The sequence below is a fragment of the Saccoglossus kowalevskii genome, chromosome 16 (assembly GCF_978046115.1).
Source record: "Saccoglossus kowalevskii chromosome 16, keSacKowa6.1, whole genome shotgun sequence".
NCBI lineage: Eukaryota > Metazoa > Hemichordata > Enteropneusta > Harrimaniidae > Saccoglossus > Saccoglossus kowalevskii.
This window is the reverse complement of record NC_140656.1, coordinates 24,835,846-24,852,624: the sequence shown is the minus strand read 5'-3', so window position 1 is coordinate 24,852,624 and position 16,779 is coordinate 24,835,846. Positions and strand designations below refer to the sequence as shown.

The following is a 16,779-nucleotide window of genomic DNA, read 5'->3' as shown; positions in this document are numbered from 1 at the left end:
GTAAATAGAAAATTGTCACGGCATATATATCGAAACTTGTAGCTTTGTAACATATGCTCTACATGTATATATCATACAAACCATTATTTGTAATTAACAAATTGTAAGAACGACATTCCTTTACGTCTTTTAACAGCAACTTGGATAAAACGCAATTTAAAGGGCGGTGGTCGTCGAGCAGCGCGCTGTTGGACCAAAGCGACGTATACAACGCGTGTAAAATAATATTTGTTTACATGAAATTCGAACACGCGCTGTGCGACGACCACCGCCCTTTAACTATCCACTATTATTAATCATCCAGTGGCGGCGACACAGGGGGGGGGGCAGAGGTGGCGATCGCCCCTCGAAAAAAATGTTGGGGTGGGGGCGTCGCCCTCCCAAAATCACGCTGAAACCCTTTGTGTCAGCAAAATTTGCTCTTCAAAAGGCAGGAAATAGCGTTCCAGAGGGTTTAGATTTCAAAATGTTTAAGGTGGAGCATGCCTGGAGCCCCTAGTTAGCATCGTTCTGACAAAACATTCTATCTCGCGACTGGGCGACGGAAATACACAGTACAATATTCGACTATAATAGTAGACTCCTAATGATCAACAGCTGCAGTGTATCGAAAATTGTCGCTGCAACCCGACGACTGTGTGGCCATATTACGTACAGATATTTTTTGACATGGTGTTTAATCAGCCATCAAATCTTCCCGCTATTACGATGATCGAAACCGAGGCCAACACAATTTCCTCAACATTGCTTGCTCACTGTTTATTTCACAAGAGCTAGACTGAAAATGAAGTGCGATGAGTACACTTCTCTTACGCGTTGGTCTGCGCAACAGTCAAGTCGCCGTCTTTGTTTATATGATACCGACATCATGCGCATGCGTGGCGCGGCCGTCTTTGTTTATATGATACCGACATCATGCGCATGCGTGGCGCGACGACCACCGCCCCTTACAATAATATACAATTTACAGAGAAATTCCAAAGACTTATTGACAGTTTAAATATTTAACACAAGCTATATAACATTGATTGTTGAAATATTCAAACCAATTTCGCAATCAAATCATATAATGATTTACAAATACTAGTACTTTTAATTTTCGGAACGCGTTTGTAGAATTATCCTCATACGTCACATGATACTTAAATGGTGAGCATTGTCTCAGACGCCCGACATGTTAATTGGGACATGAACGTCACATGATTGTAAGAAACATTGTGATGTCAGCCTGAGGGGGTAATATTAACTGCAATTGTTTTAGGCGGATATTATCGCTCTCGGTCAGTCGACCGACGAAGATTGTGTGCGTTCTTTCATCAACAGTCTTAGATCGACACTCAAATTAGCCAGTGTAGTAAGGTATAAGGCTCCTAATAAAGAATGTTCTTTCAACATAGCCACTTTATATTTACTACAGTGAACGGCATACAGCTGTTGTCGTTAACAACTTTTAAAAATATTTATTATTATTTTTTTATAAACTAAACAAAATGAAGGTTAGAACGTAAATTGACCAAGCCCGAATTGTGACATCGTCGTTAGTTTCAATGAATATTAATAAATATTAATTACATAACATTATCTAATCAACAGGCGCCTCATCTCGGAGTAAGTGGAGCCGGGTCGCAGTGAAGGCATGCGCGCGCATAATGAGCGTAGACAATTGGCTCATGAGCCAATCACTATTGAATATTTGAATTTAAATGAAAGCTGAGGATCCACATTTCTAAATTTGTATGAATACGTTTATAAGCAAAGCGCCGGGGTCAGCACTTATATCACGCACTATTAATAGCCCATCCGCTGTGGGAGTGCGGCCCCCTTGTAGAAGAAAAGTCTACATAACTACAGATTTTCGAATATTTCTACAGTTTAAGGATACAGCCATGAATACCTTCATTATTGTGATCGTGTTGGCAGTGTTGGGCAGCTCGCATGGAGCACCTTCAAGGAGAAGCTCAGGGTCGGGTAAGTAGGATTTAAAATTTTACTGAGGCTGAAATCCAACCGTCCACCCGTTGTACCCATGCCCCACTAATATTTATAATACTACACAATAATCTGAGTGTTACGTTATGATCGGGAATTACATTAAGGATCTTTAAAGGGCGAATATGTTCACCAATCCTTCAAATACGAGTCCCACTAGATATGGTTGATGCTGATTCTTACCCTTTCATTTATTTTCATTAGAGTTGTAACTGTTGTGATATTGTCAAATTTATGATATCATTTTCATTTTCGTGCAAGTTCCGGAAATGTATTAAAGCATATTATGACACATGAAGGTACAGACCACATGTTCCAACATATGGTTGTCATCCGTATATACAAATAACAATGTCAACAATCAATACTTACTCGTTTATCACGATAGCCTTTTGGCGGAATTTTTAAGATCCAACTTTGGAAATTTTAGCGATTGTCCCTCATAATATCGAACTTATATTATTTACGAAAGGAAAACAAATGCACACGTCCTGCAGCGAACAGCAATGTAGCAATTTATCAACGATAGCAGTTGTCACGAGAAATAAGCTGCTGGCATCTAGTTTCTAATTTTGGATCAACGCTCCGAACACGCAGCCCGACCAGTCACGAAATAACAGGGATGCTTTTGAGACATTGGTGTTGTCAGCTAATGTTGATATTGATCGGCGATGGTCTATATCGATGAATCATGTCGTATCCCGGATAAGAAAAATACAATCGCCTGATTTTTATTGGGCATATAATTTAGTATATAATTATTATATAAGCATTGTCACGATACACAGTCAGTCACAACGAGAACCATATGTTCATATTTACAGCGCAGTCAAATATAGAGAAAGGTGTATATGATAAAAATAAATAGGTAAACTCGTACACCGGCGATGTTATACAGAGAACAAATCGCCAAGTAACACGACTACTCGTGGCTTTAGGAAAGGTTATCATTAGTTTATTAACAGATCCTCAAATTGATGTAACATATATTCTACGGAATATACGATATGTATTAAAATGCTAAGTTATCTATAAAAAAAGTTTGTTTTGTTTCAAATCTATTCTCGTGTAATGTCGGGGTTCGTCAAGGTGAAGATCTGTCTCCTTTGATGTCTGTGCCATGATTTAACGATTTTAATATTTTGTAATCCGTTGTTACAATGGGTTATCCATAATATCCACTGATGTTAATGAGATATTAAGCGGCGATAATGTAGACATTTCTCTTAAAATGTTTTATACGGACGACACTCTCATGAGAAATCACCCAAATGCTGAAAATCACGCACCGATTACGGTAAAATGAGGTCATTTCAGATAAGACTAAAATATTAATCTTTTTTTCTTGAATTAATACCAGAAATGTACTAGAGTACAACTTGACGAGCAGGACGTTGTAAATGATTAAATGCATCTCGGTATCATGTTAAGAAAACAAATCATTTCTTTAAGCTAAGCTAAGCTAAGATAAAGACCTTACCGTTACACTCGATAGTCTCACTACCTTGTGTTTACAATAAGCAGCCATTCCCGTTATATCCTATTTTTTATGAAACCACTTCTCATAAAAAAATGTGAATACAAGTTGAGTTACGTTGCTTTATTCGTTGCAATACCACGCTAGTAAATTAAGTAATATAATCTGGCATGTTGAATTACTGGCACGTAGCAACATAAAGTGCATGCGCTTTGAATTACTGGTACGTACCATCAACATAAAGTACATGCACTTTGAATTACTGGTACGTACCATCAACATAAAGTACATGCACTTTGAATTACTGATACGTACCATCAACATAACGTACATTCGCTTTGAATTACTGGTACGTACCATCAACATAAAGTACATGCGCTTTGAATTACTGGTACGTACCATCAATATAGAGTACATGCGCTTTGAATTACTGGTACGTACCATCAATATAAAGTACATGCGCTTTGAATTACTGGTACGTACCATCAATATGAAGTGCATGCGGATTGAACTACCGATACGTGCCCTCAACATACAGTGTATGCGTTTCATTTACGCACTGTCAACTTCAATCGTATATGTATACAACATCTTAATTAAACTCTCTTATGTTTATTTTCAGGTACACCATGGGGATATCATTTCTACGTGGCAGAAGAACTCGGCAAGTACATGCTTTCACGTACAATATACGAAACATGCCGTGTTATACCCACACTTTTTATTGACGGGGCAAACTGATGAACTTAGAAAATGTATCACTCAAGGTGGATTACACAAATCTGTGAAAGACTCCTATTTTTTTCTATTTTGCAATTCTAGGTCCAGACGAGTGGTGGCAGAGTACCATGAATTGCGTTGGAATGAATCAATCACCAATTGATCTGAAAGAAAGTGAATCAGTTGATGAATGTTTTGGTGAGGTTGAATTCACCGGATTTGGCGACACTCCCCCAGAGGGCGCTACCATGACATTGGAAAATACCGGACATTACGGTAATACCTGTTTGATATATTATGAACGCTGGTTAAATAGAAAGAGAGGCAATGAGTGTGAGGCTTGTTATTTCAAGCTAACTAAACCACAACAATTTTGTTTTGGCAATTAGACGTGTGGGATGATATATTGAGTCAATAAGTACAAACATTTGGGAGGTGTATTACATTATTTACTTTTTTATTCTATTACCACTCGAATTTCAGCAAAGTCAGTATTGTAGCGATTCTTGATTAATGGGATATCGGGTTTTGGGAAACATAAAATTTAGTGCCAAATAAACAAATGAGCACTATAATTATTTTCCTGGCACTTACTGGTTTCGACCGAATATGTCCAGGCTATTGACATTTATCACCAATTTTAATGACACTAGAATTGCACTTTTCAAAGTCAATTAAATTATGGAGGCTATAGATTTGGACAATGGTTATTTAATTGGTGTTAATTTAACTTCGACTGAACATACGCTTGGTCGTATTTGTTAAGGTTAAGTGGGGATTCTGGCAACTTTTGTCGAAAAAAACTTTTTCTAAAGACGAAACTGACTGACACGATTTTACTTTCCGTAATCATCATTTGTGGCTCTCATTCTCAATGATTACTTGTAAATATAATACTTTATTTATTGATGTGAGTTATTGAGCTGGACAGTTCTTTAGCTGTGAGTCGCTATCATAAATTGCTACAACTATACTGACTATTTCTTCACATCACTATTGCAGTAAAAATGTTGTTGACTGGTGATTACTTGATAAGTGGTGGAGGTCTTGGAGCCACGTACAAATCATACCAATTCCATTTCCATTGGGGTAACGCAGACGAACGTGGATCGGAGCATTACATGAATTCCGAAGCACACCCAGCCGAGGCAAGTACATGACAAGAAAAATAATACATTTTTTGTATGAAGCAACGATGAAGCATTTCTCTGACGTTAAAATTGTTTAAATGTCAGAACCGATGCTGTTTAAGTACAACTCTATTTAGTACTTAATTTAGAATATATCAACTTCCAAGAACAGTGTTTTATGAAATTGACTAGACTGGCGCAGTCGGGGCGATTAATTTGTTTTTGTAGTTTAAATAAAATTAAAAAAAATCGTGAAATGGAGGTGTTAGCGCGAAATCACCCCGACTGGTTTATTCTGCAGGAAATTCATTGCTATTAAACAGTCATGAATGCACATATTATAATGAGGTGGGCCCGGAAATACGTGCATAATGAGGTCAACATGGTAAAGGTTACACTGCAGACCCAACATGGCGGCACGTTGAAATTCGAGTTTTTCCGAGTCGTAGTCGTCGTTTCTAATTCATCACAATGTGGAAAAAGCGTACTAGTTGTAGAATTAAAAAAAATCGGCTACCACAATCAGCCGACGTCTTCTCCATCAGAGGTCAGTCGAAAAGACGTTGTGATTGGCTTAGATGATTGTCTATCAGAACACTCATTAACATAATTACCCGTTAAAAAATCGACGGGTTCCTGCAGTGTCGATAGATGGCCATGCAGAATAAACCAGTCAGGGTGATTTTGTGCCAACACCTCCATTTCTCCATTTCCATTTGTTATTTGATTTAAACTACAAAAACAAGATAATCGCCTCGACTGCGCCAGTCTAGAAATTCACTTATAAACTCCAAATTGAAATTTCGAACGCGGCGTCCGCTGGACATATTTACGTTGCATAAACGCGTATTATATTATGGTAACCAAGTTGATGCTTTAAAATAAAATAAAGTTCAATTTAATCCAGATCAAACCGAATTTGTGTATCTAGGGGATGTGTGTTGCATACATGTGATTAATGGTTAAACAAATTTGTCATTTCAGATGCACATCGTGACATATGACACTAGCAGATTTTCAAGTGGCACAGAGGCCACTGGACAGCCAGATGGTTTGGCCGTTTTTGCTTTTCTAATTGAGGTACGTAGCTACACCATACACTTACGAACTTATATGAATGATTTGGATCAGGACTTGGATACATTTTTGTAACAAAGCCACAAAACGTGTTTTTGTTTATTCAGTATAGAACTACAATGATATGATAGGTAGGGCCTTCAAACCTCGCACACATGTTAATGTGAATGTGCCTGCAAAGAGATCGAACGTCACGTTAACTATGTGCTTACGCAATAAAATAAGTGTGCTTTGTAATTCTTGACCATTCAGTGTTGATATTGCCAAATCTGGCAACTCCGTCCGGAATGAAAACAAATTCCTCAGAGAATGAAATAACTATGGCTCTGTTCTGGCGTTGGTGTTATCTAGTGCTGCTTCTCACAAAAAATATATGACGCTTGACCAGTAGAGTGTTTATGATATCCCCAAATAGTCATTATTTTTGGAACAGTTGAAACATCGGTGACTGCTTTGTCTCGTTCCCGTGAAGCGGCATACAATGACCAATCACATCACTCAATCAATGTTACGAACTATTTTATTCATGTGTCGTTTATACCATTCTAGCTCCAAGATGAAGATAACGAGGCATTCTCCGAGTTTTTCGATTTGTTCGAATATATTGAAGAGGATGGTATGTATCACTATTCACACCTTTAGAACTAAACCACTTTATAATATAATAATATATGGGTCTCAAACGCACGTGTCGCGTATAAAATGTCTTGTTTATTCCCATAAAAGCAAGACTATAATAACATTATCCCATATGTTTGTTCACGTATTGAGTTTACGTTAGTTGTTAACTCCACCGTGAAAAATACTGGTACTGTAGAAATTCCTAAAACAATTTGTTATACCAGTAAAGATAAATACAAAACGCGCCCTGCATTGTTATTACATTTTCAATTCATAAAAGTCCTGTCCATCAATCAGACACGAAAATAGGATATGTGTTGTTTCAATTTAGAAGCTAAACAGGATTTTTAGGGGAGTTAGAAGATGATTTTTTAAAAATGTATTCATTGTAATAAATTGCAGGTGATGAATATGAGCTGGAAACTCCCTTCAGTATCGAGTCTTTATTGCCAGAAGACAGATCGGCATTTTACCGTTATTCCGGTTCACTGACTACACCACCATGCTCTGAGGGCGTGGTCTGGACTAACTTCGTCAATACCATCAAACTATCTGAAGATCAGGTGAGGGCTGGGATCAGCATTTATAATGGGGGAAATTGGCTTTAGTGATGTTGCTTTGAAGAACCAGTCGACTTTCAGTGAATATACTTTATCGTCGAAACTTTTTTGAGAGCGCGAAAGCCGATACTTGTTTTTTGCCTTTCAAACAATATTCCATTGCATCCATTCTTTCTCAATATCGATGTATTTTAGACGAGCAGATCACTTATGAATTTCCGTCATTGGTTTCAAGTTAGTATAACCGTAATGACATCATATTATTGTTTTTATTACAGTTGAACAAATTCCGTGGTTTGAAAGATGAATTAGAACAAAACATGAAAGATAACTTCCGTGCAATCCAGCCTCTTCGTAGTCGTACTCTTTACATGAACAGTTGTTAAATCGATGACATACATTCAAACGTTATGAAATAAATAATTTCATTGTCACTTATTTATATGTGCTTAAATTATTCATCGTGTGAGTGGCCTGACCAGAAAAGGAACATGAGAGTGCCGCAAACAGAAACAGAGAATGAGAGTGGTCCAGCCAGAAAAGGGTGCACAGGTCCAACAAGAAATGTCAGGTGAAGCCACGTATATGCAATGCAGTGAACCATTTATTTACTAAGACACACAAAGTAGTAGACTAAAAGTAGACTAAAATGGTTGATATTACATTGCATGAACTGCACATGTTTACTGCTTAAATGTAAAACTGAAAAACAACATTAGCATTGAATTAGGATTCTACATTCGCAAAAAACTAGCACGAGCTATCTAAATCGAACACTGACGCTCTGACAATGCAACTTACATGACTAGGGGAGAAAATTCAAAATAACGGAATAATTAACAAAAACGACACTCCATGTTACTCGCAAGCCGATCAACCACGACAAACTAGGAATAAAAATCATTCTTAAAGGACATTCCTGCAAACCTTCACCAATTGCACTATTGGCGTGCCCAGGTGAAGGTGTTAGTCCTTGTGACAACAAAATACAAACAAACAAATTACACAAAAACTAAATATAATAATTGCACATTTAAATTGACAACGGCACTGTGAAGAGAATAGCCTAGTCTGATATCTAAAACCTGTTTCTCCCACTTAAATACCCTTAGTTATGTTGCCTCTCCCACCATACTTTATGTGTTTTTTTTCCATCACGAACATAGAATGTTTTACAGCTGTATTGCGGAACTCGGTAAACAATGTTTTATTTGGACTCGCCACATCCAACAAAATACAATACACACTTACATAAGGCGATGTTCATGGTCACATAGATAAAAGCGAACGATCGCAAGTAAATGCTCGTACACCTACATACCTACGTTTTGGGAACTGACAGGCAACTAGTCAACAGCATAACCATCTTTGGCATATCTGACTTCCACTGGCCTTAGCGTTTTTAACATCTATCACCCGCAACTGCGTTGACAGTGACTGTTACAACATATACCCGCAACGGAGACGCTTGACAATCTCCTTTGCTCTGGTGTAACACAATTTTGATGTTATTGGCCAGAAAGCAATCGACTTTTATCTAGAAACGACTCATGTGCCACTAGCTTGGTCATATCTCATGTTAACTAACTTAAGAGGTGAAACTAATCCATCCTATAACTTTGCATCAATTGCCCGCTCAGTATTAAGACAATAGGAGTTGTGGTTTTGTTTAAACACTATAGAAAATATTGCTGACACGTTGATGTTAGATAATGTTCTAATAGTGTTTAAACTGGTGCATTCGCCAGTGGTTATAGTGGGTATATTGTTGGCCTGGATGGGCATGAAACCATGGGTAGATGGTAAGATGCTGCAATCATCAAGAGATCCACGCTGCTGATGTCAAGAGAACTCGAGGAGTTATTCGCATGGTACTTGGTAACAGTGCTGGCTTGTTGGGCTTAATGTGCTGGTACGCACAGTTATCCAGAATGTGGCTATAATACTGCAGGGTGGCGGTAAGGTACCTTAGCTACAGTAGGTAGCGTTAAGTATTGTGGCGATTGTGAATGTCTTTCATATTCTTGAGATGGGCACAGAGAAAGCAGAATAATAAAGAGGATATGATTAGTAAAAGGATTTATAATGATGATCAATGATAATATAATCCAACTGGTATCCCTCAATCTGTCATTGAACTTTGGCAATATTTTATAATTACTAGAAGTGTAGAACACATAATCAAATATATATTTAACTTTCAATTGAATTTTAAGATCCAAACAGTGATACACATTTTCTAGTTTGTTATATTCGTAATGTTTACTGACGACACGAGTAGTGTTTTTTAGGGGGTGGTCGTCACACTGTGCAAGATTTATGTTAACTCATTTTCGTACAATCTAAAACGGAAAATAACTTGTTTAGTAATAGAAATGTACGTTACTATACAGTAAATCTGTATGCTGTTAAATTACGTTATGCGTTATAATTATGACTAATATCATAATTTGGTTATCGGACATTTCATCACTTATGATAAACATGTGTTAAAAACTAACTTTATAGTGATCCGATTATAAGTGAGTACATTTTGTGGTTTAATGTTAACTACCAAATATGTTTACAAATATCGTATGATTTTAGATTTGTACGTGTTTGAATATGTATGTTACATATTCAGTAGATAAATATACTAAAGCATTGAATTTCTGATTGAGCATGATCATACGTGATCAGTACAAGACTGCCATTAATAAATAAAAGAAATTGACCCTCCCTTGTCCACATTTAACAGTAAAAACCGGTAGGTCTTACCTTGGACGGGAACGGAAGTACATGTATTTTACATTATTCTTTAGTTGAGAGACGGCAACATTGCGTCCACGCCGGTAACAAGTCTAATACACAATTTTGAGAAATTCCAAACACTGATTATTGACAGTTTATCTTCGTAAAAATATACACAAGTTGAATAAAGTTTATTGTCAACATATTCAAACAACATGCGCAATCAAATAATGCAATCATTTACAAAAAACTAGTACATCCAGCGTTCGGAACGCGTTTGAAAGAATTATCCTCATACGTCATTACCCATCACAAACTTAGGCATGATACAGATTAACTTAAATAGTGGTATTGCCCAAGACGCCCAACCTGTTTATTAGAACATGGACATGCATCCCAACACATTCATGGTTATAAGAACCATTGTGACGACAGCGAGTAATATTAACTGTAACGTGGTTATTATTGCTTTCGGTCAGTCGGCGTAATGGGCAGAGGAAATGCTAAGCACTTGAGCCAATCACTATATATTAGAATTTGATTGAAAGCTCATCGACATTTACAATTGTTCAGCTTGGTGTTTGTCACCGTATCATTATTTTTTTGATTATAAAATTACCGATTTTTTAATGAAAACTCACATTATTGTAATTATTAGTGTCAAATAGATTGGATTAAACTTATCTGGTCACATTTATTTTCTTGGCCGACGATAACAATCGGTTCAGGGGCGTCTACAGACATATCATGACGCACTAATAAGAACCTATGAGAGTGCGGCCCCCTGGTTTGCGTAAAAGTCTACATAACTACAGATTTTCAACAGTTTAAGGATACAGCCATGAATAACTTCATTATTGTGATCGTGTTGGCAGTGTTGGGCAGCTCACATGGAGCACCATCAAAGAGAAGCTCAGGGTCGAGTAAGTAGGATTTTAAATTTTACTGAGACCGAAATCGTCCCACCTCCACCCGCGATTGGATTCTACCCTTACACCATTTAGAAATTCAATGCTACAGAATAAAGTGAGTGTTACGTTTTCAGATTATAAAATACCTTATGACCCATGATCGGGTAAATTCTATAAATATGAGTGATATAATTATCCACTTATATTCAGATGAGACTTTTTATTTATTTTCACTAAAATTGTAACTAAGTTCATTCTCATTTTCGTGCCAGGAATGTATTAAAGCATATTATGACACATGAAGGTACATACCACATGTTCCAACATATGGTTGTCAATGAATCATTCGTATTTACAAACAACAATGTCAACAATCAATACTTACTCGTTTATCACGATAACCCGTTGGCAGTGGCGTCATGACATGTGAAATATTTAAAATCATCTACTTCGGAAATTTTCGGCGATTACCCGTCATACTATCGAATTTATTATATTGTTTAGAAACACACTCCCTGTAGCGAACTGCAGTGTAGTAATGCAAACACGATAACAGTTGTCACGTTAAATAAACGGCTGGCATATAGTTTCTAATTTTGGATGTACGCTCCGAACACGCATGCCGATATGACACTTAATGCAAGGGTGAGGCAAGGGTCGCTTGAGACATTGGTGCTGTTAGCTAATGTTGATATTGATATATTGAACGGCGAAAATATATCGGGCGATCATGTCATATCCCAGATAAGAGAAATACGATCGCGTGCTTTTTTATTGGGCATATAATTTAGTACATACCTATTTTGGTATAATGATGACAGTTCTCTACAAACACTGTCACGATACCCAGACAGTCACAACGAGAGCCATCATTCATATTTACAGCGCAGTCAAATATAGGGAAGGTGTATGTGATACAAATAAAAACAAATTCGTAAACTTAAGTAATGTTATACAAAGAACTGCAAATCGTAAAGTAAAACGACCAATGGTGGCTTTCACGAAAAAAATTGAGACGCACATAAAGATATTGACTATTGTCAGTGAAGCTATGTCTATGTTGAGTTGTTTCGGTAAATTAATTCTAGACTTGCTAACCATATTGAAGGTATTCTGGGAAGGTTATTATTAGTTGACCGTATTGACAGGTCCTCTAATTTATGTAACATATTTTACGTAATATACGACATGTATTACAACGCTAAGTTGTTTATAAAAATAGTTGGCCGTGTATCAAATTTATTCCCGTGTATCGGGGTTCGTCAAGCATTTGGTTTCTGTCATATGCTTTAACGATTAGAATACTTTGTAAGCCGTTGTTACAAGGGGCTAACCATAATATCCACTGATGTTAATAAAATATTAAGTTCTCCTAAATTGTCATATGCTGAAGACATTGTCATGAGATAATCTTCAAAATGTATTGAAATACGCGCTGAAAAACTCGTATTGATTACGACCAAATGTGGTACCCGATGAGTTTTCTTGAGATAAGATAAAAAAATACACATGAATATAAATTTGGCAGTGATGTTGTAAATGATTAGATACATTGGTATTATGTTTAAGCTAAGAGAGGATTCCTAATAATGACAGGCTTTCACGATATACGATACTCTTACCCCCACGTGTTTAAAATAAGTAGCCATTTTCAGCATATGACTGTGTAATTATCGTCCTCTGTTGTGTTCTTAACTCCGCATTATGTTTATATTCAGGTACACCATGGGGATATCATTTCTATGTGGCAGAAGAACTTGGTAAGAACATGCTTTCACGAACATTGAACGGGCCATTGTCGTGTTATACCCACACTTTTCATTGACAAAGCAAACGAATTATTTTAGAAAATATATCACACACGCTAGATTACACAAACATGTCAGAGACTCCTGATGTTTACTATTTTGCAATTCCAGGCCCAGACGAGTGGTGGCAGAATACCATGAATTGTGTTGGAATGAATCAGTCACCAATTGATCTGAAAGAGTGTGAATTGATTGGTAATTGTTTTGGAGAGGTCGAATTTACCGGATTTGGTGACACTCCACCAGAGGGCGCTACCATGACATTAGAAAATACCGGACATTACGGTAATGACTGATATATTATACACGTTGGTTAATTAGAAAGAGGAACAATGTCTGTGCGGTTTTTTAGTGTTATTTCAAGCTAACTACACCACAACAATTTCGTTTTGGCAATTTGACGTGTTGGGCTATAGGATAGAACTCAGTTTTACAGCACAGGTGATATTTAAGTCGATTATAAGTTTATTGGACTGTTTCTTTGTCTATTCGGATACTGCCCGGAATGACTTTGTAAATAGAGGGCCTGGTTTTTAAAGCTGGGAACAGTTGCATTTCGACATACACAGCAAAAGCAGGTATTGTCACGATTCTTGTGAAACTCAAAATTGTGTGTCAAAAGACCACTGCAATTTTCCCAGGCACTTACAGGCTTCGACCGAATATATTCAGTCTATTGAAATGTATCAATTATTTGAATATAACTAGAATTAGTATGAAACGATGCACAATGTTCATTTAATTTATGCTAATCATTGATGGCGTACACATGAGGTTCGTAACAAAACCCAACTACGTCTGTGTGCAGTATATAAAACTGAACAATCCGAATTACAGCCCGAAGCTGTTTACATTCCACATCGAGATAGGAGAACAGGCGACTGTCATAGTTGTACTTTTTGTAATCATTATTTGTAAATGTATTAGATAATATGTTGACGTGACTTATTGAGCTGGACAGCTCTTAAGCTGTGAGTTTCTATGATAATTTGCTACAACTGACTATTTCTTCACATCACTATTGCAGTTAAAATGTTGTTGACTGGTGATTACTTGATAAGTGGTGGAGGTCTTGGAGCCACGTACAAATCATACCAATTCCATTTCCATTGGGGTAATGCAGATGAACGTGGGTCGGAACATTACATGAATTCCGAAGCATACCCAGCTGAGGCAAGTACGCGATAAGACCACTAGTATACCTTTTGCGTATGCCACGCCCTCTTACGATGACTGCTTAGATGTCTGTAAACGACTCTGTGTGACATTTAGAATGTGGATTTTTGATATTGACTTATAACCTCCAAATCGACATTACGAACGCGGCGTTCCTTGGACATATTTACGTTGCACAAATGCGTAATAAATTTCAGTGATTCGATGAGTCTCGTCCCTACCAAGTTGATTTTTAAATTAATTAATAAAAGTGAATTCAATTGAATCCAAATAAAACTGAATTTGTGCATCCAGGAACGTACTTTGCAAGCATGTGATTAATGATTACACAAATTTGTAATTTCAGATGCACATCGTGACATATGACACCAGTCGATTTTCATGCGGTACAGAGGCCACTGGACAGCCAGATGGTTTGGCCGTTTTTGCTTTTCTAATTGAGGTACGTAGCTACACAATGTAATCTACTCACGGACTTTACTTGAATGTGTACGATTGTTCTTGATGTGACCTGAAAGAGAATGAACGTCACGACTGTGTATTTTCGCGATAAATTGCAGGAGGATTAATTTGCTTCATTTTAAGAATGTGGAAACAGTTTAAAGATGGGTGACGGCTTTGTCAAGTTTCTGTGAAGCAGCGTAACAATGTGTGAACCACGTCTGCGTTGATTGACCAATCGCATCACGCAATCAATGTTACGGTCTATTCACCTCTCGTTGTGACCTTTCTAGCTTCAAGACAAAGATAACGAAGCCTTCTCCACGTTCCTCGATTTATTTGAACATGTTGAAGAGGATGGTAAGTGTCACTATTCACTATATAATATAATATATGGCCCACATACTGACGTGTCCGTGGGGTGTAAAATGTTGAGTTTATTTACATGAACACGAGACCAATAACATTATCCCATATATTTGTTTTCTCGTTTTGACTTTACGTTAGTTGTTAACTGCAGAATACTGGTATATTGTTCAATTACATAAAGAAACAACATAAAGCCATTTTTACACTTGTATGATTGTTTTAAAATTTATTTCATTTATTTTATTGTAACAAATTGCAGGCGATTCCTACGAGCTGGACACTCCCTTCAGTATCGAATCTTTATTGCCAGAAGACAGATCGGCATATTACCGTTATTCCGGTTCACTGACTACACCACCATGCTCTGAGGGCGTGGTCTGGACTAACTTCGTCAATACCATCAAACTATCTGAATGTCAGGTAAGGGCTGGATCAGCATTTATAATGGGGGAAGGAATTGGTTATGTTGATGCTACTTTGGAGAACCAGTCATCTTTCAGTGAATATACCTTATCGTCGAAATCTTTTTGAGAGCGAGAAAGCCGGTACTTTGTTTTGCCTTTCAAACAGCATTCCATTGCATCCATTATTTCTCAATATCGATGTATTTTAGACGAGCAGATCACTCGGGGGGATTTGATTTGTCTTTTTCAATTCCCGTCATTGGTTTCAACTTAGTATAACCGTAATGACATCATATTATTGTTTTTATTACAGTTGAACAAATTCCGTGGTTTGAAAGATGAATTAGGACAAAATATGAAAGATAACTTCCGTGCAATCCAGCCTCTTCGTAGTCGTACTCTTTACATGAACAGTTGCTAAATCGGTGATATAATTGTACATGCAATTATTATGAAATAAATAATGTCATTGTCATTTATATCTGCTGACATTATACATCGCACGAGTGTTCCAACTAAAAACAGAGAATGTAAGTGGTCAAACCAGGTACAGAGAATAAGAATGGTGCAATCGGATATGTTTAGAATGTGAGTGATGTAACCAGAAACGGAGAATGTAAGTGGTCCAACCAAAAACGTAGAATATAAGTGGCCAAACCAGAAGCAGAAAATGCGATTGATCCAACCAGAAAAAAAAGAATGAGAGTAGTCTAACCAGAAACGAAGCATGCATGCGGTCCAACCAGAAACGAAGAATGAGAGTGGGCTAACCAGAATCAGAGATTGAGAGTGGTCGAACTGGAAACAGAGAACAAGAGTTGTCCAATTAGAAATGGCCGAGAGTGGTATTCAAATCCCCACACATAAAATTCCCCTAGTCATGTGACACCATGTTTCGTCATAATGAATAGACAATACTTTAACACTATACTTCGAAACGCGATAAACAATATGTCTTATTGTTTATCTCGGCTCTACACATCCAACAAAGTACAACATTCTCTTAAATAAGTTAAAGTTCATAACCACAGACATGCGTTTTGGGAACTGACAGGCGACTACTCAATGAAGCAACAACATGAGCATCTGTAGCAGTATCTGACCCTCCACTGGCATTTCCAAGTATCTATCTTCCATGCATGTGTTGGCAGCGAGAGTTGCACCAGATGCCCACACAGAATGTACTTGAACTTTTATGCAGATATAGAGTTTTCCTAGTGTCATCAACAATATGCTATGAACTCTCAGCGGTCTCTAATGGACTTACAATATAGCGATGGATGGTTGAATCAGCATAACCCGATGTAATGATGATGTGCCATCGAAATTACATAAATGTGACTGGTGAATTCTAACACATAAGTAA

General features: G+C 37.3%; 1 protein-coding gene across 3 annotated transcripts; it reads left to right on the top strand.

The window, feature by feature from the left end:
• The first annotated feature begins 1,754 nt into the window (after window positions 1-1,754).
• Window positions 1,755-15,892, top strand: LOC100372799 (carbonic anhydrase 9-like). 3 transcript variants are annotated; one of them, XM_078007325.2, is made up of 8 exons: window positions 1,755-1,968; window positions 4,089-4,130; window positions 4,289-4,462; window positions 14,051-14,196; window positions 14,546-14,641; window positions 14,934-15,000; window positions 15,269-15,429; window positions 15,727-15,892. In XM_078007325.2, the coding sequence occupies exons 1-8, from the start codon at window positions 1,887-1,889 to the stop codon at window positions 15,832-15,834; spliced, it is 876 nt and encodes a 291-aa protein (XP_077863451.1). In that variant the 5' UTR covers window positions 1,755-1,886; the 3' UTR covers window positions 15,835-15,892. The 3 variants fall into 3 exon arrangements, with proteins under 3 accessions (XP_077863451.1, XP_085347391.1, XP_077863454.2); XM_085491265.1 differs by lacking the exons at window positions 14,051-14,196; window positions 14,546-14,641; window positions 14,934-15,000; window positions 15,269-15,429; window positions 15,727-15,892 and adding exons at window positions 5,189-5,334; window positions 6,301-6,396; window positions 6,943-7,009; window positions 7,417-7,577; window positions 7,853-8,012 and having other exon boundaries at window positions 1,762-1,968; XM_078007328.2 differs by lacking the exons at window positions 1,755-1,968; window positions 4,089-4,130; window positions 4,289-4,462 and adding an exon at window positions 13,141-13,308.
• Window positions 15,893-16,779: the final 887 nt, after the last annotated feature.